This window comes from Mya arenaria, chromosome 12 (assembly GCF_026914265.1).
Source record: "Mya arenaria isolate MELC-2E11 chromosome 12, ASM2691426v1".
In the NCBI taxonomy this organism is placed as follows: Eukaryota; Metazoa; Mollusca; class Bivalvia; order Myida; family Myidae; genus Mya; species Mya arenaria.
In genome coordinates this window covers 10738859-10761881 of record NC_069133.1, presented here as the reverse complement: position 1 = coordinate 10761881, position 23023 = coordinate 10738859, and the positions used below count along the sequence as shown (strand labels likewise).

Sequence of the window (23023 nt, the reverse complement as noted above, 5' to 3'; positions counted from 1 at the left end):
TCTCTCATATGGTGAGAGCTTATGCTTGATTTCAGTCCATCACTTCTATGGTCCGAGCTAATGCTTGACTTGAGTCCATCATTTCTATGGTCCGAGCTAATGCTTGACTTGAGTCCATCATTTCTATGGTCCGAGTTAATGCTTGATTTGAGTCCATCACTTCTATGGTTAGAGCTAATGCTTGATTTGAGTCCATCATTTCTATGGTCCGAGTTAATGCTTGATTTGAGTCCATCACTTCTATGGTTAGAGCTAATGCTTGATTTGAGTCCATCACGCATATGGTCAGAGCTAATGCCTGATTTGAGCCCATCTCTTCTATGGTCAATGCTTATGCCTGATTTGAGTCCATCACTCATATGGTCAGAGCTCATATCTGATTAATTAAATAAGCGATTGTTTATTACAAAATAATATAGAAAAAAATAACCAACAACAACATAACATTTATACGCATTATTCAAAAATATATAAACGGGATTTGTAAGGCCAATCCAATGTGTCCAGATCTCAGTATTATACATAAATATTGATGTCATTAATTCAAAGCAATATAATAACACAAAGCCAAATTGATAGCAACTTTTAATTGGACAAAGTTGTTTTAAATAATATATTACAATTAAATATATATATCCACGTGTTGAATAATGTTATACAAATAAAATCTACCTGCATAAATAAAACGCATCAAATCAAACGCATGCATAGTAATATGAACAGATAAAACCATCTGTTACACTAAACAAGGTGACAAATCCAAACACAAATAACCCAATTGGGCGTGTTTTACATAACGAAACTAGTTCGAGTAATTATAGCTCCTAGAATGTATACCGCTTCACGAAAAAAAAACATGTTCCATAAGTTTGTAATAGAATGTAAAGTTTAAATCTTACGTCGCTGATGACAGCTTTCATAATGTCCGTTATATAATTGTTGGCCAAAATGCATTGGTGGAGATAAAGGGAAGTATATAGTTCGACCCAAAATGAATCAACTTTAGTAATGGGACAGATTTAGCAAGCCAAATTAATTATCAATCAATGCAAGAGCAGCAAACTCTTCAATTTTCATTTAGAGTGATCTCCCTTAGTTAAAACTTGAATTGAATATATTGAGCGCTATTTGTCAAAATGATTGCAACGATGTTTGCATGCACTAAAAGTGATGGAATAAAAACGAGCAGGTTTAACTTCCTAAACTACTGTCATGTTTTTGTCATTTTAGAAAAAATAGACAGGAACACAAGTCTAAGAAGGTCTTGACAGATGCCGATCGTAAGAAGTTCCAGGAGAATGGAGTGGCGCATTTAGCACAGATATTGTGACATCGGTATCAATCACGTGACCATTGTAAACACAACTTTTGAAAGTCGACAAGGAGTGGTCAGTTATTTTAAATTTTCAATGAATGTTATTGCCCATATGTTAGTGCATCAGATGTATGTGGTAAAATTAGGAAACCGATGAATTTTGTCGATCGTACGTTTAAACTCTCCAATATAAGCAGACATATTTTTTTGTTGAAACTTTGCTTAAATTTTTTCTACTAAGTCAAAATTTATGTATTACATATTATGCAACTATAACACTAAGATAAATCAATTTACGACTAAATGGACATAGAATTTTATTGAAACGACTATTAACGTAACAAATAACGTAGCAAATAACAACAGGGAACATCTGGGGATTAAGGAATAATAATAATAATAACCAAAAAGTCTTAACTACCATTGATGTCATGAAGTAGGAGGTAATGAATGTCTGGGACATTTTGGACCATGATTTGATAGCTTCTTTGATGATAGAGAGCATACAAAGGAAGATTGAAGAACGAGTTACCAAATGTCCAGAAATGAATGTTTGTGAATATTTGAAGTTTAAACTACGGTAAACAAATATTGATGTAACGTTTTGTTCACTTTTGAAACATAAACAGAACCGTTTGAATAAGTTCTGATAAAAAAGAGACGTGGGGATTTGGCTGAAGATACAGGAACGGTGTAATATGGGACTTGCGCCATAGGAACGGAGTCTTGATTAATTGTCTTTAAGCCATATCTATTTTATAAAGTCTGTAACATGGTGTTAATAGTGACAATTGTTCAGCTGCCCTGATCAAAATCAGTAGCGTTGCATCAAACAGGTTTGATCTTGATGACAGGCAAACGTCTACATACTCAAGACTAGTGAGTATACCATCTGTGCAGGAAAGCGTACTCGGAGTCAAGTGGAAGCCGGGTACAAGTCGCATCGCTGCCTGAAAACTCCAGCAGGTGAACGAGCCTGGGATACAATGCAAGAAGAACAAGTAAGTTTTAACGTTTCATTGTGTACGATATTCATGATGGTTGTTAAAAATAATTTTGGGTGAACTAGGTTAAAAAACTACCATGTTTTTAGTCTTCTATTGTTTCCAAAATAACGGTTAACACTTTCAATTAAAACGTGGTTTCCTTATTAAGTGTTTAAACAATCATAGGTATATATAAACAAGCTGATGAGTTTCAAGATGATATTAACGAATACCTTTAAAACCAATGATTTTATAAAACAAACCTTGGATTATCTTCCGTCACATTAGATTTGATGAAGGTAAGGAGCTGGTCCAGAAAGTTGAAACAAACATTGGGCTTCCATGGACTAGGGATGTCCTGAAACACAGTTAAAAGTATCATACCTACATATTAAGCATATGAAATCGCCATTCCTGCCTGCAATAAGTCCTATGGAATATCGTTAAGAACTGCATCTCAACAACTTTACCGAAATGACGTCATAAATTGGTTCGTACTCCATCATTTAGCCTTCTCAATTTGGTCTAAAATGAAGTTTGCATTTCCCTAGCCACATGTGTATGTGTGGGTAGGTTTACTTCTGTATCCCTGAATTCCTGCATCTATTTATTGAGTTGTTCTCTGTCGATGTTATAAGTATATTTTATGCTTTAGAAATTTGGCTATACAATTAAGAAAATAACATACGTACATACACAAAATGAGCAGTTTAAGCCAGACAAATGCTTATTGCCGCTGTTAAAATGTTTTCCGTTTTAATTGTTTGTACGTTTGTTTGCCACGGTAACAGTTTTTGCATGACGACGCCAACAACCACATCAAGCCTATTTACAATATCCCTACGTCGTTTATAGAACTAATAGCGAGAGGTAAGCAAACCTCAACGCCAAGGTTTATCACCACATCTTAAGTCGTTTAATAGAACTCCTAGTAGAGGTGTGTTATGTTCAGCACCAAGGTCAGTCATAAAATCCTTACGTTGTGTAAGCGAACTTGTAGAGGTTAGCCAACACAAACACCAAGCACAGTATATTTACATCTTTCTATAGAACTAGTAGAGGTTAGGGGTTGGTATTGTTTTTAAATGTAATAAAAACTACAGGTTGCCAACATGTTTTAAATACCTTTTCAAGGATGCATACGATTAAAGTCCTAACAACCTCCGTGTCAAAAGGCTTTCAGCATGACTATAAGGTTTGAAATGAAAAGCAGTCAGACTCAGTCTCTGTGCATTATAAGAACATGAATTATTTAACAAAATGAAGGCAACGGACCTACGTTTTGCACAGTGGTTTGACAAGTAGGAGTCCGATTTAGGGTTTAAATGTGACTGTTGCTTTTGTCTCGGAATGAACCTTAGATTTCAATGTGGGGTAATGTTAGACAAACAAATCTCATGTTTTATTTTTCCGAATACATTCATTATATATGACTTACTTAAAATAAATACAAAATGACTACTATCTAATGCCTAAAAACCCAAACCCTCTTAAGCCATACCGCATATTGGACATGTCTTAAGCGCTCATCCTGTCTATATTGATAGTAATTTAAGACCAGATCATTGTCCGAACTGTGTGTTTTTCAATATTTGATGCCAAAATGGCTTTCAAACACCATTTCAGATTAAACAATTGGTCGAATTACTGCGCTTCGCCCTCAGTTTCATAACATAACAGAAGATCGGCGTGTAAAGCTTTCGGATTGCCTTACTATCAACCGAACTGTAATGAGGTTCAGCCATCTTGATTTAAACTCTGGAACTCACTCGAGTCATTCAGTCGAATGACTCTCGTGTCTGTTATTCAATTGTGGGAAAATTGCATCGATTCGAATGTGAATACTCATTGTAACAGGCCTCTTTTAAGAACGAAATTGAGATGATTTGCGTTGGAAAGTCCTTGTGTCAATTTAAGACATACGATTGTATTCCTTTTTAACCCTCTTTTAAGTTGATGATTTGTGATTTAGGACTGATTTTTAGTCGTTTTTTAAATAAATATACTTGTATCTGGCTAAGGTGTTTATGGTAGAGAATCGCTAGGAAAGGGAGTACTTGTTATGCTTACTTAATATTCTTATAATGAAATAGATGAACATTGTATTGAATTGTCTGTAACCATGACGGTATAACTCGAGCATATTTCGTGTGTGTTTTCCGGAGAAAATTACACCAATGGCAATATAGCGGAAATAATTGTCATGCAATAAAATTATGACCGCCGAAGAGGCTCAATATTCTGGTCACAGGGATTGCTGTGATACAACGCCTAACAATCTATTGAATATACACCCATCACGTATTTATACTTATATTCGTCCCGAGCATAAATTGAACAGTATTTTAGGTATTGACGTGAAACTCAAAGGAGAAGTTTAGTGCTCAGACACCATTAATCTGTCTGAATATTGTTGCCGTTTGTTGAGTTTTATATTTTTGAATGGAGTATAACTTAAAACGTCTATTAAGAGATATTGACTTGAAAATTCATATACATATATTTCTCCCATCACAGATAAGTAGATCCATTAATTTAACCATGCTAGAAATTCTTATCTTGCCCACGGGCGAAGATAAAATGCCCGTATGGAACTTCTTTTAATGGTCACCACATTGTGATTACCTCCCTTGTTGAAGACTGTTGTCTGTAGCGCATCATGGAAACCTTGTCTTGTGGCAATATTTAGAACGCTAGTTAATTATTTCTCGCTTCAAATGTCACCAGAAAACAGTTTTCACGCATCTTTCAAGAAATAATGCTTCACTCTTCTTAGAACTATTGAAAGACCTATCAGACCATTTACATACTCTGAATCACTGCGCGAATATCCATGACAACCACGAATTATCGCATATCCATACGCAATTATTTTCACTAAGCACAAAAGAGTTCCAGCAAAAAAATACATTTTTACTTAATTTTGTTTAACTGAGGTGGGAGAAAAAGCATCTACCATAGTCGCTTGTGTAAGATAGGTTCATCCCGACCCTCGCGCAGGGTGTTTTGCGGAAACTCGGTAAACCTCGTTTCCGCAAAACACCCTACGCTCGGGTCGGAATAAACCTATCTTACACTCTCGGCCATGGAAGATACTTATAATCTCCTCTGTTACCTGTTGATACACTTTTCATGCTTTTTTCTTCCCTCCATACTTATGTGAAAAATTCCAGAAACCAGCCCAGAAGCAAAAAGTTTAAACATAAACCCCGTTTAATGGCACTTGGTAAACGCCAAAGACATAGAACACAAAAACAAAAAATCGCAAACAAGAAATTTGGAAGAACAGCACAAAACTCCACAAACAGCTCAGTGCATGTATACTATATAAAAAAACTAGGTATATTTATCAAGGATACCTTGGAACGGTCAGTAAAAAGTAAAATTAACTGGGGTTTTAAACAAGTTTACGTGCACAAACCTCACTCTTATCCCAACAATCCTACATTAAGAAAAAAACATAAAAGGTAAATCTTATCAAAGTATGCATTGACTTGAGGAAACTTGAACCATCACTTAATATGTTCTTCAGGTATTGTTTTGACCTTATTTTGATAACATTCTGTAAAATATTTCGATATAATTTTGATAAGATATAGTAAATTTTGATTTTTAAAAGTCCAAGTGCTTTGCATGACCAATAACATATATACTTTAAATAAATGAATTTCTGGGTTGCCCTAATTTAGCCGTACAAGTTTGTACTGAATCTTCATATCGCTCGCTTAGTACGAGACGGTTGTAACTAAACATATGATGAAAATGCGTTGCAAGTTACAGCAGTTTTGTGCTAATATTCAGCTTACCAAATGCACTATGTGTTTATAAAGGACAAATATTTCTCAAACGAAGTTTTCAAATCTTCAACATCATGTTTTTACGTTTTTGCAATCAAATCTAGCTACATGGGGTTAAATGAAACGAGTCCACAACTACCAGGGGTTTGGGAAGTTATAAACATTAAATCAAATTTTAAAGTTCCACGTTTTGTTACGTCAGACGTCGAGAATAATGCATGAGATTTGTGAACAAAAAGTCTCTTTCAAAGACTTAACGCTCAAGTAAGAACCCTATTTAAATATATATTTTAAAAAAATGATAAAAATCGTCTTTTTATATATATACTATTGACAATTGAATAGTTGTACGCTTCTATTTACAAGTCTGTTCAAATGCGTCAGCTGCTGTCCAATATGTAAAATGACTCAATTTCAACGCAGTTTGAAAAAGTCGATTCTTTAAAAAGACATTTAACTTAATCTCCATTAATATGGAGAAAGAATCAATTAAATGCATATATGTAGGAGACTAGCTCGTACAAAGGGTGTGGTAACATCTTAGCAACAACTTTGTTAATTAATACTTTTAAATTATTTTATTTAATGATTTATTAATAGATACAAAATGGCTTACTCCGGCTATTCTTGGTATATCTTGCGTTTTGTATGTTTGTAGCTTGCTAACAATTCCAGCATCACGGATCCCACAGACAATCTCGGGAACACCCGCAAGAACACTTTGTGTCCACCACTTAAGAAGCTTGAACCTGTATATGATACAATGGAAGCTATAGAGACGGACTCATCAGAACACTTTGTGTCCACCACTTAAGAAGCTTGAACCTGCATATGATACAATGGGAGCTACAGAGACGGACTCGTCAGAACACTCTGTGTATTCCACTTCAGGAGCTTGCTGGTGTAAATAATACAGTGGAATATACAGAGGCGAGTTTACAAAAACACTCTGGGTTAACAAGACAGGAGATTGTACCTGTAAAAGATACAATTAAAAACAACATAAACTAACTCACAAGAACACTCTGTGTCAATCACTTCAGGTGCTTCTACCTGAATATAATTTTACACTTGAATATACAGAGACGGGCTCATAAGAACACTCTGTATCTACCACATCAGAAGCTTCTACCTGTATATAATACAATGGAATATTCAGAGACGTTCTCACAAGAACGTTCTGGTTTCCCGATGACAGGAGATTGTACCTGTAAATAGTTCATTGGAAAGTACAGAGACGGGCACACAAGAACACACTGTGTCCAACACGTCAGGATGGAAACTTCAAAGACGGACTCACAAGGACACTAGGACTCTGTGTACACAACTACAAGAGCTTACCTGTAAATAATACAATGTAATATACAGAGACGATCTCACAAAACACTCGATGACGAGAGGTACCTGTGATTTCGATTTCATCAGTTACAAGAGCTCTGTTAAAACTGTTAAAACCCATTGAGCAGATTATACCCGCCCAATTTCCCTAAGTAAGGAAATAATGGCTAAATTTCCATTTATTCATCATTTGGTTTAAGCGAATTATTTACAATCTTTCGCATGCGCACTAGACTAGTAAAGAGGCATTTGATAGGCAACTCACCATGAGCATTTATTTTTGGTCTAAAATAAACGCTATATAACTTGGTAATTGACTAGTGGCCTTTTGTCATTAAAACAATTATCTCACCAATAATAATTATACTTTGTAAGTAAATGATAACACAGGGTGGCATTCTCCAATGGATTAACGAACAAGCTCCAGCAAATGATTACGATACATTTCATTAATTGCTTCGAATACTGGTCGATTCCTGACATCATAATATAACTTAAGTTGGAGCTGACAGCATTGAAAATGCTGTCAAAAGATAATACTTTGTTCATAAAAAGGATCTTCCTTATATATGATGTTTGAAATGTTCGAAGCATTACAAAAAAGATAATTGTTAAGATAAAGATAATAATGTTCAAACAGTTAAAACATTCAGGCCTGTAACACCTTTTGAATTTGCCTCTCTGCAATGCGGAATATGAGGTAGTTTTGAACTCAACATAGTGATCCCCTTTAGACCCATCTGGATTTACAGGTACAGCATCGACCTCGCCACAGTATACTGAAACGATATAGTGGATTATTGCCAAACACTGTAATTTATTTCAGATTAAAAAACAACATTTATTCGACCAGACAACATTTGATAATGTAAAATATTTTTATACCAATACCAATAATATAATGCTATGTGACATTATAATTACTGTTAAAGCAAAACAATCGTTAAATCCAAATACGATTAATATTTCTCAATAAAATGGCTAGAAAAAACGTGCATACGGAGAATCGTACGGTCAGAATATTTAAGATTACCTAGTGTGTGGCTGCCGACCTGGGATTTCACAACAGTATAGAAAGCTTCACAGTTGTTATATTGCATGTCTGGATTTGGTACGGAATCTGTAGAACCTGCATTACGTATAAATGAAGTATGTGAATACATGTGTACGGTATGTAAACCGATCATTAAAAGTTTTTCATGGTTTCTTTAATAATCAAACTTAAATCTGTACAAATCCCACATATTGCCAACCATTATGTGTTCATTTTTGATACAATCTAAAAGTTAAATTATCACAAACTCGCTGCGAAAGAACGAATTTATGAATATATGATATTTCTAATTTAACACTTATCTTTAAAGAAAGCCAAGCATTTATGTGTTTATCAAATGTTCTTCCAATTGCTAAAGATTGTGTATATACATGGTGTGTTATAATAGGAGTTAACGCCATAACTCAGAATAATGCAAGTTAAACAATAATATTATATGAAGATCAGATGTCATTGAGGGTTACAGCATATAATGTCAACTATGCCCTACTTGCGGTGAGATACTGCTCAAACTTGAAGCACCACGCACACATCTCTTCGTCCCTCCCTCCAGTCATTTGTTTTATAAATGCCAGTTTCTGGTCGGTGTGGTATTCACAGAAATAGTAAGTTCCTTTGTGAAGAGTCACGGCGAACTTCCAGGTTTCTTTTTTCACGTACGGAGTATGAAGTAACCTTTTCAACAAACCCCTGTCGCATATGAAGTAGGTTTGCATATTCCTGAAAGCAAATTATTCAAATTGAAAACAAATATCAAGTTGAGCCAGAAAACACATAGTGTTTGTTTAACGTTGTGTGAAGGTAAACTCATGTTTCGGTTATTTTAAAACGTTGTCACAACGTTGGTGCCTAAATTATTTTCAATTACTTGCCACTTATTACCATTCTATTCAAATTATGGGCAAGGTAATGAATAATTGGAGTCAAGCATCTTATAATGAGAAATAAAATGTCATTAAACTTTTAGTGACTTAACGACGTTTTTAACTTTATACAAACGATGTGTCAAAATCCTTGAGATACTTGTTTTTCTCCCAGTTTCCTTCAACTAAGAAAAGGTTATCGTAACGTTGGGACAACGGTGTCCTTGTCATATCTTAGAAGTTACTCCAAATTAGTTTATATTTTCTTTTATTCGAAATATTTATGAAAGTAGTGTGAGTTTTATTGTTTGCATGTTTTAAATGTTTATATTGTAAAAAATATGTAAAATATAAATAATATAAAATCCTGTTTCGACAGGTCCTTATGTATGATATCGATATTTTTTATTATAATCATTCCTATTTTGTTTTACAAGACAGTCATATCTTTCGAAAGAGGAAACTGGTGTAAAACAGTTTTACCTATGGCACTTTTAGTAAAAGTAACGAGTTTATATGTAACAATCTTTACAGAAAATAGCCACGTAGCTCCAACATTTATTTTTGCTAGTTTTTAAGTAAAGAAGGTTTTATTCAATAAACACCTAGGACAGTTTGTTTATTTTTTATCTGGGACTTAAAGACATCTCTTGCAATATTGAAACATTAATGATGAAGAAAAACATTGGTTTTACCTTGGAAATACATATAAATTACACATATGTCATCTGAAAATGGATGTTTTTGTTATTAATTATGTAACACTAGCTTGCAACACAATTGGTAAGGTGAAAGGTTAACTATTTACATACGTACATTTCAATGATGAAAGCAATAAATCATCTTGAGACCAAAGATTTAAACAGTTTACAAACATTTTAACTACAAAAAAACAACAACAAAAACACACACAAAAACAGCTCATTTTTTAACCTGTTCAAGGCCATTAATCTGATGTATTTGGGTAATTTAATGTTATTAATACATTGACCTAATCACACACAAACGTTGTAACAGTTTTGTTCGTCAAACATTCGCTTATTATACAATAAGTTTCAAAGTTTTATTTATTTGCTGTTTAAGCATCTACTATAAATGCTTTCTTATGATTCTCTTTGAAAAACACGTTTAAATCATAATGTCCGGAAAAGGTGATACACTTGATGCATTTTTTTGTCAAAATAATCAGTCTGTTACCTTTCAAATCTAATGTGAATGACCAATGTAAAAGCGATTAAACCAATAAATACGTCACGTAAAATGTCGGTATGCAATTTGAAAGTGGAATATTTTCATATATAAAGCCATCCCATTGGTTAAAACGTCACAGGGCATGAACTTTAGAGATAAAAAAATGTACTCGCATTTTTTGCGAATGCTGAAAATGCCTATTCGCAAAATCTGAAGTGCACTCGCAATATTTTTTTATACCCGTTGGTATTTGTTAAGAAAATGGAATGTAATCAAAAACAACAGCAAAGGTTTCTGTGTCATAACAATTCATCTTCTAAAGCAATTGAATTTATAAACATAAAAACAAAATATTTAGGAAGTCTGATCATAGTCTGCACAACATATCTTGCAGACGTTCCCATTGTCGTCTATGTGGAAGGTTAATTTATGAAAAAATATGAAGTTTCTTCTTCAAGGTAGTAACATTTTTTTGCAAGTTCCTTTAAACTCAACTCACATTTTTCGATTTTCACTCCAATTTTGTGAGTGTGCGGGGGTAAAATTCTAGCCCTGCGTAATTTCAACCAAAGTTGCTTAAAGATGCACTCTTACTCCCAAATAAAATTTACCTCAATCAACAAAAATGTTTTAGTATACCAAAAAGGATGAACACATGTCGAAGACAATGGTTCTCATGCAGGGAATTGAGTTTATTTAAAAAAGGTGCAAAAATCACGTAATTTCAATCTAACGTGACGATAGTAGCTCACAGTAAATCTTTTAGCACTCACCAATCATTTAATTTATTTAGGTGTTTAACTATTAAATACACGGTAACAATCGTGTTTTCAGTAATAAATATTGTCAAGAAATGCATTATTTAGTTAGTACTTAAAGGTTTATCACTTAAATGTATGTTTGTTAAACATGTGTATGGGCTGATTGTGTACAAGAGTGTCACGTTAAAGGGAAAACATGGGACTTTTGAGATTTTCTGACATTGTAAAACTGTAGTAATAAATACTGAATTAATGCTAAATCATTGTCAGGGTTGACCCTAGTCCACCTGGCCGTCAACGAGTCTCTTGACGATTGTTTTACTATGACAGACTCGTGATTTCCACCATCCCAGCAACAACGGCCTTGCGCAGAGAATTCACGAGGCAACATTTTTTTTAAATTATCTGCGTAATAAATTCAAATTCTGCGAAAATAGTAATGCATACTTATTTAACACATATTTATGTATTTCATTATGCCAAAACGTGTTCAGATATCATAGAACACTTACATTATTTATCAAGTATACCGATATCTGTAAATCTGGGACAAATCTGATAGATAGTGGACATGTATAAAACGGTATTCGTGACCTATAATATGTTTATGTGGAATAACGACTCTACTGAAAATTCAATCCAGTTTAGAACACTGTCGAGTACATATTAAACAATTATGTCATTAATATTCAACATCGATGCATACTATTACTATATACATATCTCCCGCTGTTGAACGGAAGAGAGTTGTAGCGTTACAGGGATACCTAATAAATGTCAAAATAATGAAAAAAAGTACCCCTGATCGATCATCATTGTAGCTAGGGGTGAACCCTTCGATTAATACGAAGAAAAACGAAAAACTGTTTAGTTAAATGTCACTAAATAACCGAAGGTCAAATGGCACCGAAGAAAGAGTTCATTCCATTCAAGCAACTGTAAACTGTGATTTCAACAATAATATAAAATTCAGCTTATACTTGTACAACTGTTTGATTATGTTCCACTCACCTCTTTTTTCAGATTCTGTTTCGGAACAAATCTTACTCACCCCAGCTCATGTGTATTTATCCATTTCAGAAGGTGGTCGAGTTGTTCGGTCTTATATTCATCTCTTTTCACCATACCTTGATATCCTTTTGTCAAATCATATTTAACATTATTATAATTTGAAGGTTTAATGAAATATTTCCTCTGGCTTGTATCATCTTGAAATTCTCTTTTTATATTTAATGAGAAACACCCAAGTTCTTCAGGCTGATTAAAACCTGAGTTTGGGTAGTCAAATTGTCCAATGTCGGTGTTAAACCTCGCCATTTTGTTACCGAATGGTTAGGCTATCTCTCTTAAACTTTCTGAAAATAGCTAGTTGATAAACAATTTGTAGTATCTCATGAATTTTCGGAAAACAGCTCGTTAATGTATGATTTATTGTATCTCTTAAATTTTCTGAAAACAGTTATTTATATTGGTTGTCATTATTTATAGCGTAAAGTTTGATCTTTGTTTTCATCTTATATATGGGCAGGTAATATGATTGTAACATACAAGTGTACTGTTACATACATAATTTACCTATAAGTTTATCATTATTTGATTTATTATTAAGTTTCCTCAAGTTAATGCATACATTTATAAGATTTACCTCTTACTTTTTTTCTTTATTTAAGATTGTTGGGATAAGAGTAACGTTTGTGCACGTAATCTGGTTTAAACCTCCAGCATATTTATATGGTATGTATGCACTGTGCTGTTTGTGGAGTTTTGTGTTGTTCTTCCATGTTTCTTGTTTGTGATTTTTTTGTTTTTGTGTTCTATGTCTTTGGCTTTACCCATTTCCATTGAACCGGGTTTATGGTTAAACATTTTGCTACTGAGCATGTTTCTGTAGTTTTTCACATAAATATTCACATCATGAGTATACATATCATACATGTGTGGCGTTCTTTATTTTACTTCCGTTTAAGTTCCGCAGATTTAGTACAAGACGACTGTAACTCACTATAGAACAAGTAGGCATTACAACAGTTTTGCATTAAGCTTTCGGATTGCTTTGCTCGGTTTCGAATGAATAAAAACGCTGGAGAAAAACACGTTTTTATGGACGATAGCATCTGCAAAGCCTCCTAAAATGTTTATAGTAATACCAAAGTGTTATTTGATGCGTACATTTTACAACGACATAAACACATTTTAGCAAAACCTGTTGACCCCATGTAATTTATCATTTGAAAAGGTTTACTTTGCATATTAATTTTATTATAACAAAGGACCAAAACTAAATTATACATAAAATGATCGGATATTGTGTGTTAGCTCTTTATATACTGTCAACTGATATCAGACGCGACATAAGGTATTTCCCCATTTCAGGCCAAACAGCTCGTTTGTTATATTAGTTTCTCTCTAATTTCTATAATTGCAATGCTTGTACATAACACCCTTTCAAAAATATACCAAAATAATCCGGGATCCAAATTTCACTAATGTGTGAACTGGATACCTTAAAAGCATCCATAAATGTCCAAAAAAAACAAGTATATTGTCGCTGTTATTGCTAATACATAAAGACTCAAACAAATTACTGTATTGATACTTTCCAAGTAAATATCTTTTATATACTTTAAGTTTACAACATATAGATCTGTATGAACCTAATATATGCACGGGGTCTTTAGCCTAATGAATGAGCACGTATGTGCTAATAAAATTCGTTGAACCAAAATTCGAATTATCAAAGTATTCGTATTCCGGTTAACCAATAAAATAATTTTTAAATATCTTTCTCATTATCACAAATTATCAGACAAAATGCAATGTTTTACACAAATTTACGATGCATACTTATGAAAGTTTTAAGGTACACACTCTATTTTGACCAGGGTATTTTTATGTTTATAAACATCGAAAACAGTATTGACTATATTTAATAATACGTAAGGCAAATATCTGTCAACGTCTTAACGGGTAATACTGTCACCGCCTGCAGACCAATGCATCGAAGGTTCGACGCTACCTGATGATGCAACATTTTCTTTAATCTATATTTGGTAATATCTTTGTCAAGATTTATGTAGCTAGGCGTATGCCGTGAAGCTGCACAGCCAAACGGTATTTGTGTTTATATGGGGTCGGCCGTAAGATGTCTATGCCTTTAGTTTCAGCAGTCAACATAATTCATTACGTTCGGAGCAAAATAAACAGATAATGGTTTAAAGAGCCTGAACAGCTTTCCCTCTATACAAGCACATATCGATGCCGATGTTTTGAGCGTCTCAGAATCTGTATAGCTTGTACTGGTTGTCTCCCGTCAATGCCCAAAGCGACTCTGAAACGATGGTACATATGAGAAACAATCCGTCGTCATGTTGCTGTAACATGGCAGCGCCAATCCGACCGTCCTGGGCATCTTTTTATAACCCAAACGGTTTCTCGAAATCCGGTAATCTAAAAGCCTTTCATGCCTTCCTTTCCAAATGGACTTGTTGGGACAGCCCTGTTTGTGAGGTTTGTCAAAGTTAAAGCTACTTCCGAAAAGACAGGGATAATATTTCTGTAGAAATTCGCTAAACCCAGGCACGACCCTACCTGCTTGTTGGTATCTAGCTTTGGGGCATTGCGTAAACGACACATGTCAGATTGCTTCTTTCCAAGTTCACCATTTCCAACACGATGAACTGGGTTCCAAACGATTCCATAACAGATGAAACACTTTTTGAGTTCACTATGGACCTGCCTGGCTGATGCGATTGAACTAGTCTTTCAGCATGGCTGTATGTTCGTCCGTTTTTTTCGTCCATGTCCAAGTATATCATCCACATAACTTTCTGATTGAACGAGCCGTCATTCGATTGAATGTAAAAACTGAGTTGATGATACCAAATGCTATTTGATGAACTGACAGGTCCCGAAATGAAATGGACATGACTTAAAATGTCTAGACTTCATTTCAACATATATCTGCAAGACACCTTCGATGATATTAGTTTTTTTGTGAAGAACCAGTCAGGCTCTAACTTTGTGTCCACAACTTCAGGAGCTTGTACCTGTAAATATTACAATTGAAACTACAGAGGCGGACTTACTGGAAAACTCTGTGTCCACCCCTTCAGGAGCTTGTACCTGTTTATGATATAATGTAATCTACAGAGGCGGCATCACAGGAACACAATTTGTCAACCACTTCAGAAGTTTGAACCTATATAGGATATAATGGGAGCTACAGAGGCGGACTCACAGGAAGTGTCTATCACTTCAGAAGCTTGTATCTGTAAATAATACAATGAAACTTACAGAGACGGACTCACAGGAACACTATGTGTCTACCACTTCAGAAGCTTGTATCTGTATATAATACAATGGGAAAAAACAAATTCGGACTCACAAGAAGACACTGTGTCCACCCCTTTAAAAGCTTGAACCTGTAAACGAAACAATGGAAACTACAGAGAAGAACATCCTTTGTCCACCACTTCAGGAGCTTGTATGACTGACTAAGACACATGAACACTCTGTGGCTTCCATTTCAGGACTTTGTAACGTATACATTGAAAACGAGCTAAACGATGAATATCAACTTCTAGAATTAGCATTTTCAAAGTCCATCATACAGAACACGTGATACGGAACGCTATACTCTCGACAATAATTTACATTGTGTGTGTCTAATAATCCGCTCACAAATATCCGGACCGAACTACTGCGACGATACTTAGTAGTGAAATTGACATCAATGAAATAGTGAAAATAAATGAAATGGTCATGGCTCACTTAGCATACTTATGAAAGCATTTTTTATTTTTGTCCAACATACGCCCTTACTATAACTGAGAATTTGACCAGTCGCCCATTATTAAACAAACAATCATCTAACAAATCCTAGAATAATACTTTTTTACAAAGTAATACCACAGGGTTGCATTATCCAATTGATTAACCGAAAAGCTTCATCAAGTAAATTATCGTACGGTCAAAATGTATAAAATTACCTAGTGTGTGGGCGCCGACCTAGGATTTCACAACAGTATAGAAGGCTTCACAGTTGTTATATTGCAGGTCTGGATTTGGAATGGAATCTTTGGAACCTGCATTACGTCTAAATTAAGTATGTGAAAACATGTGTATTGTACGTAAACATCAGGAGCCGTTTTGTTAGAGGATTCTCGTCGTTACTACAATAACATAAAATTGTATAAGTTTCACAAATGGCAACACTCGGATTTCTATGCGTCCTACATTCTATGCTCATTTTGATTAATGTTTACAATCAATTCACACACAAATATTGTGAAATATGATATATTTTGTTGAACAGATTTTTAGAGAACCATCCGTTTATACGCAAAAAACAATGTTTCTCCAATTGCTTATAATGTTGTATTTACTTGATGGGATATAATAAATGTGAGTGTTGAACTTTGTCTAAGACTTCTACACAATTGGTCGAACTATGCCCTACTTGTGGTGAGATACTGCTCGAACTTGAAGCCCCCACGCACACAACTCTTCGTACTTCCCTCCCATCATTTGTTGCTTAAGTGCAAGTTTCTGGTCGGTATGGTAGTCACACGGGTAGTATGTGCAATTATGAAGAGTCACTGCGAACTTCCAGTCTTCTTTTTTCGTAAACAGCGTAGACAGTAACCTTTTTAACAAACTCCTGTCGCATATGAAGTCGATTTGGGTAATTATGTAATTCATTAATTCAAATCGAATACAAATAAATAACAAATATCAATCAATGCGAAAATACATCTACCCAACCTAATCAATAAAAATCTAGATATAAATATTTTCATTATCCCCATTGAGCGCATTAACGCTATGCGAGAAGTTATTTCTTTTTCTTTCAAGCTTTTCGATGAAATAACAACAGTGAACATATCAATTTGATATTTTTATTGCAAAAAAAGGACTGAAAATATCAAATTTCGGAACTACTTTTAAATTCCTTTGTAGTTACTTCCCTTGATCAAAAGAGAACACTTTACTTTGAACAAGTAAATGTTGGCAAAAAAATGTTTAAAATTAAAAGAAATGTTTTGTAAATATAAATTAATATATATTTGGAAATTAACAACTTACCGTTTATTTCCGGTTATCCCGTTTTCAAACATATTCTTGATCTTGAAGCTGAATGTTCGAACATTTACTTTCATACCAAACAAATTACAGACGAAACTGAAACATAAATATAAACTTAAATATAAAACATAATATAATATAATATAAAACATAAATATAATTTGATATCATCGTTCAGCTGTTGACCGTTGTAATACGTAAAATGAGATTCCTCGAAATTCACACAACAATTTACCTTTACTCCGAATTTTTTTACACCACCCAAGCCACAAAATTTGTCAACAAACTAGCGTGGCATTCTCCTGGAAAACAAAGCTGTTTTCAAGCGTAACAGACTGGTCTCTGACAGTGGGATGACTGCATATTCATGTATTATGAATCACATGCAGTCTTTAACTAAGAACAATGTTTAAAATCCAATGAGTATCTGCATTTGTTTTGACACATTTGACCTTCCAAATTTTCATTAATTAAATGTCGGCGTAGTAATTTGGCTGTGTATTCATGCCCCACTTCAAATAATAGTGTTTTCTTATTTAACTTCATTGATAACTGTTTATTAAAGCTTTGCACAAATAAAACGAGCGAATAATAAACTATAAGAATGAATAGCAGATAACTATTTCTCAACAAACCGGAAATAGAAAAGTTGACAGCTATAATTTTGCGTGAAGTGCGTCCCATGGGTAGCGGCGTAAATAACACCCTTTTCAAAAAGGGGATAATTAAGAAATAAAGTTAAAAAAACTAATTAAATTCCGAAATAAGCATTAAAGCAACAGAAAATTTGTTTATTACAGTGTAAGATCGTATTTGATTTCACTCGTGATCATAAAAAACTATAATTTCACGAGTGGCGAATTCCATATCCCCATGCATTGTTCTTAAAAACAAGTTTATCGTGTTCCACCTACCTACATCTTTATGAGTTTCTGTTTTCTGAAAAGCCTTAACAACTCACCCCTGCTCATGATTGAGTATCCATTCAGAAGATGGTCGAGCTGTTCGTTCCTGTATTCATCTCTTTTTACCATTCCCTCGTATCCTTTTGTCAGATCAAATCTTACATTGTTATAATTTGACGGTTTAATAAAAGATTTCCTCTGGCAGGTATCATCTTGAAATTCTCTGTTTATATCTAATAAAAAGCACCCAATCTCTACATGGTGTTTAAAACCTGAATTTGGGCCATCCAATTGTCTAATGTCGGTGTTTAACCTCGCCATTTTCTTACTGAATGATTAGTAAATATACGATTTATTGAGTTTAGTATTGGGCTTAGTACAGAGCGGTTGTAACTCAATTTAGTAATATAACAACAGTCATGCATCAAGCCTTCGGTAACAATTTTTGTTATAAAAACAACAGTATCACAAGTTTCAAAAATCCCAAGGACGATACCATATGCGGGAGGAATCAATGTTCAATGCAATGCTCAGGTGTTAATCATACGCCGGTATTAGCTCATTGTAAAGGCCTAGTTTAAGGAATGTTTGGCATGATAATTTCCTGGCCCCCATTTCTCGAAACTTCTTAAGCTTATTAGGCTTAAGTCGCTTATTTCAATTAGACATAACACTTACTTGAAAGTATTTTTGGTGAATAAAATATGGTTTATTATGATATCCATAACAGTAATTTCTATTTAAAGTCTAATAATTCTTATTTGGGTTGATGTTATTTGAATAAAAGACAAAGAAAAATAATGCGATTAGCTTAATCCTATTATAAGGGACTTCAGAGAAATTGTAGCCTGCTGTGCATCTCCTGCTTATGGCACTGGTATCATAGTAGGGAACAATTTCCTACATGTATTCCTTAATTAGCTCAGGGCCATTTAAGGTCAATATTTATAATAAAACATCCCATTCTGCTCAGTAGGATACTCAGATTGGAGATCTGATAAGACAATTAGGCAATAAGATTAAGATCAGAGGTTGTGTACAAATACACGTTTTTTGTTGTTGTTGTTGTTTTTTTGTTTTTGTTTTGTTTTTTTTTGGGTGGGGGTCACTTATAGAAGGCTTAAACTAGAAGGCCTGGTGACCCCATGTCGTTTTGGTTTCATTTGCAAGGGTTTAGCTTGCCGATAACTTGTTGATATAAGAACTACATCATAAATTAACATTTAAACCCCGTTCGCTCGAAGTCTCAGGGACCTGCGAAATACCTCGAGCCTTGAAAAATTCGAGCTAAGCTGAAACGTTTAGCTTCAGTGTAAAGAAATCAGTCCTTTACATCTCGTTCGAGCTAACGAGGAATTCGAGCCAAGCGAATTCGAGCCAACGGGTTTCGACTGTATCATAATTCTTATGTATGCTCTCTAGTTCAACGACAAGAGTTAGATGAACATTTTAAAGCAAAAAAGCATTTCCTTTGTAATGTGATATTTGCTATGCTGTACAGTAGACCCTTTCAAAGTATACCAAAATAATTCACGTATTTGTTTATATGGTTCAGTGAGGGCGTTCCCGAAGAAATGTATGTTTTCATTGTTAATTCTCAACAAAAGCTTTTGCTGTATCGACCATGTCAACTTAGTTAAAATGACCCGTATATGTATCGGTTACAACATGTATAACAACAATTAGGGCGAGTTCTTGAGCCTACATTTTTGCGCGACCACAAAGAGGTCGTAGGTTCGAACCCGAACAGGATATAAGTAATCTAGTGGCAGAGGTGTCCGCTTTTCACAAACAGGTAGTAGGTTTGAGCCCGGACAGGAAATAAGTAGTCTAGTGTGTAGGTGACCGCCTTTCACAGAAAGGTCGTAGGTTCGAGCCCAAGCAAGATAAAACTAGTTTTGTGATATAGGTGAGCGCCTTTCACAAAATGGTCGTAGGTTCGAACCAGAACAGGATAGAGTAGTCTTGTGGTATATGCGTCCGCCTTTCGCAACAAAGGTTGAGGGGTCATACCCGAACAGGATAAAAGTAGTCTAATGGTATAGGTATCCGCCTTTCATCCAAGAGGCCGTTAAAGGGTGAGAGATGTCCAGAAGCAAATTAGTTCGGCTTTCACCAAAAAGGTCTTAGGCTCCGGTCCCAAAGGTCAAGCACAACCAAACAGAGAAGTGAACTAGTGGGAAAGTTTCCAGTCTCGTAAATAGAAGTGTTACTAAAGGCAATATTTGTTTTTAAATTAAATGTTCAGCCACAAGGCGCAGAATATCAGTAAAGTGATAAATGCTTCGTTTACCGACATATATGTACAATTATCCAAATTATCATTGATTATATTGATAAATAGGTAATTTAACTATTAGACCCGACCGAAATTTGTATCAATGCATATCATTTCACTTCAACCATATTATAGTACCTTGGTTGTATTCCATCTTGTTAATTATATTTGTATGGTAAAACTCTACCACCGATTCATCTACGTACACTACGGTTTTAAACTTTAAAATATATGAGTTATAATGACACGGGAGGTCCTAATCGGGCAGAATAGTTCGTTGAGGTTGAGACAAGACACCAGAACTGTCACAATCGCTTCACACTTAGAGAATGACAAGAAGATATTACATTGACAATAGTTCGGAACTTGGAGAATAATGCCGCATTAACATACCAGAATAATTAGAATATCTTAAATGCATTAAATTATTTTAACATCATCTTTATAGTTTTGCCAGCATTATATATTTCGAATCAACTACGGTTCTTTACCACCAAATTCGTCTCACTACTGTGAAGGACACCTATACAAGACAAGTCGAAAACGACAACCATAGAACTGATTTTGCTCTCAGTCTTTTTCTTCGTAACCAAATCTACTTCGGTGACATACGCTGATGGACACCATTATAACCTGATACTATATTCAAGAACATTAAAGAGTTCTGACTCATTCTTGCTTGATGTTGACTCGGGGCAGCAATGCTGGTTGTCAAACACATGTTCTTTACAACACCGACCTGTTAATTTTTGGTGTATGCATTGAGCAGCGAAGTTGGTTACCATGCTTTTATACGTTACAACACCGACCTGGGACGTCTTGATGTTTGCATTGAACAGCGAAGTTGGTTTCTATACTTTTATACTTTACAGCACCGACCTATGACTTCTTGAAGTATGCATTCAACAGCAAAGTTGGTTACCATACTTTTATTCTTTACAACACCGACCTGTGACTTCTTGGTGTAAGCATTGCGCAGCAAAGTTGGTTGCCATACTTTTATACTTAACAACACCGACCTGTGACTTCTTGGTGTAAGCATTGAGCAGCAAAGTTGGTTGCCATACTTTTGTACTTTACAACACCGACCTGTGACTTCTTGGTGTAAGCATTGAGCAGCAAAGTTGGTTGCCATACTTTTATACTTAACAACACCGACCTGTGACTTATTCATGTATGCATTGAGCAGCAAAGCTGGCGTCAATAACTATGGAAATCACACATCCGACCTCTTACTTTTTTATGTATGCATTTGGCACCAATGCTGATATCCTGAATTAAATACTTTACAACACTGAATTTAAACACCATGAAGTACTTGATAAATGATGGCACATCACCGGGTTGTGGGACGGAATACAGTGGCAAAAAGCTGGATGATGTTATGTCAGTTAGATATTTGCAGCGGAAGATATATGTTTGTAGAATATAGTAATTGTTTTACTAGCGTGTCAAATTCCTCAATAGGATTTAATCCCTGAGAAAAAAACTCCTCTTTTCTAAATTGGATACCAAATCGACAAATCGCTTTATACATCTGGAAGAGATGTTTTCTGTTATGTTCTAAGGTCAGAATCCTCAAAATATCTAACAATTTATACTCATAGAAATGTTTGTGTTTTGCCTATCCATCGCACATAAGATGAAGTATAATAATGACGGATCTTAACATATCATTGAAACAGTGGTATGTCATTATAATTGTCTTATTGATATATTAATATTTACCAGAAAAAGTTTCTGTGTTTTTAGATGATAAGCACGAAATGAAATATCGTCGTTACGTCAAGCAAATAAACATATGGAGCAAAATGGCTACTGCAAACATTTTTACATACATTTCTACTCATGCTTGTAAATTAAAATGGCATATATGCACACAAATTATATTTTTCTGTCAAGAAAGTGGTCAGACTGAAAATTATGGCATTTTCTTCCACGAAAAATGTCGTATTTCAATACGTTTTGATAATAAAATCATGGAAAACAAATATTGCTCGATTGTTTCCCAAACCATTACAACATGTTAATTGGATTTTAATGTGGGGAGATAGTTCTTGGTTCTGCTGACTTGTCTCCAATATCAATTAGTTGTATATATACTGCGTTTATAGTTGAATATGAATAAGTTCAAAACAAGTACTTATTAATCACTTAATCGACGAACGGGGCTATCTCACATCATCTATCAACTCCATTCCTTGTTCGTTTACAGACCTCTGACAAAACTGAGCAATGGACTCAAGAGACGGTTGTCCGACTTCTCTCTCCAATTGTACACGAACTCGTCCATAAACAGTCCATCTCTCTAATGGTCCAAGTTCCTGCCTGATTTGGTGTTTGAGTGGCCTCTTGCATTGCGAATGAAGTCGAAACTATTGTATTAGTTGATATTTAGACTATTCATATGTTGTCTGTTTCCTTTGCAATTAGCAACCGATTTTATGTTTT

General features: G+C 34.7%; 1 protein-coding gene across 1 annotated transcript; it reads right to left on the bottom strand.

Moving 5' to 3' along the window:
* Positions 1–458: 458 nt before the first annotated feature.
* On the bottom strand, positions 459–12651 carry LOC128210201 (decapping and exoribonuclease protein-like). The gene is made up of 7 exons (XM_052914388.1): positions 12357–12651; positions 8981–9210; positions 8470–8565; positions 8101–8215; positions 6715–6847; positions 2565–2659; positions 459–2291 (listed from the first exon to the last, which is right to left on the bottom strand). The coding sequence occupies exons 1-7, from the start codon at positions 12620–12622 to the stop codon at positions 2192–2194; spliced, it is 1035 nt and encodes a 344-aa protein (XP_052770348.1). The 5' UTR covers positions 12623–12651; the 3' UTR covers positions 459–2191.
* Between the last annotated feature and the right edge of the window lie 10372 nt (positions 12652–23023).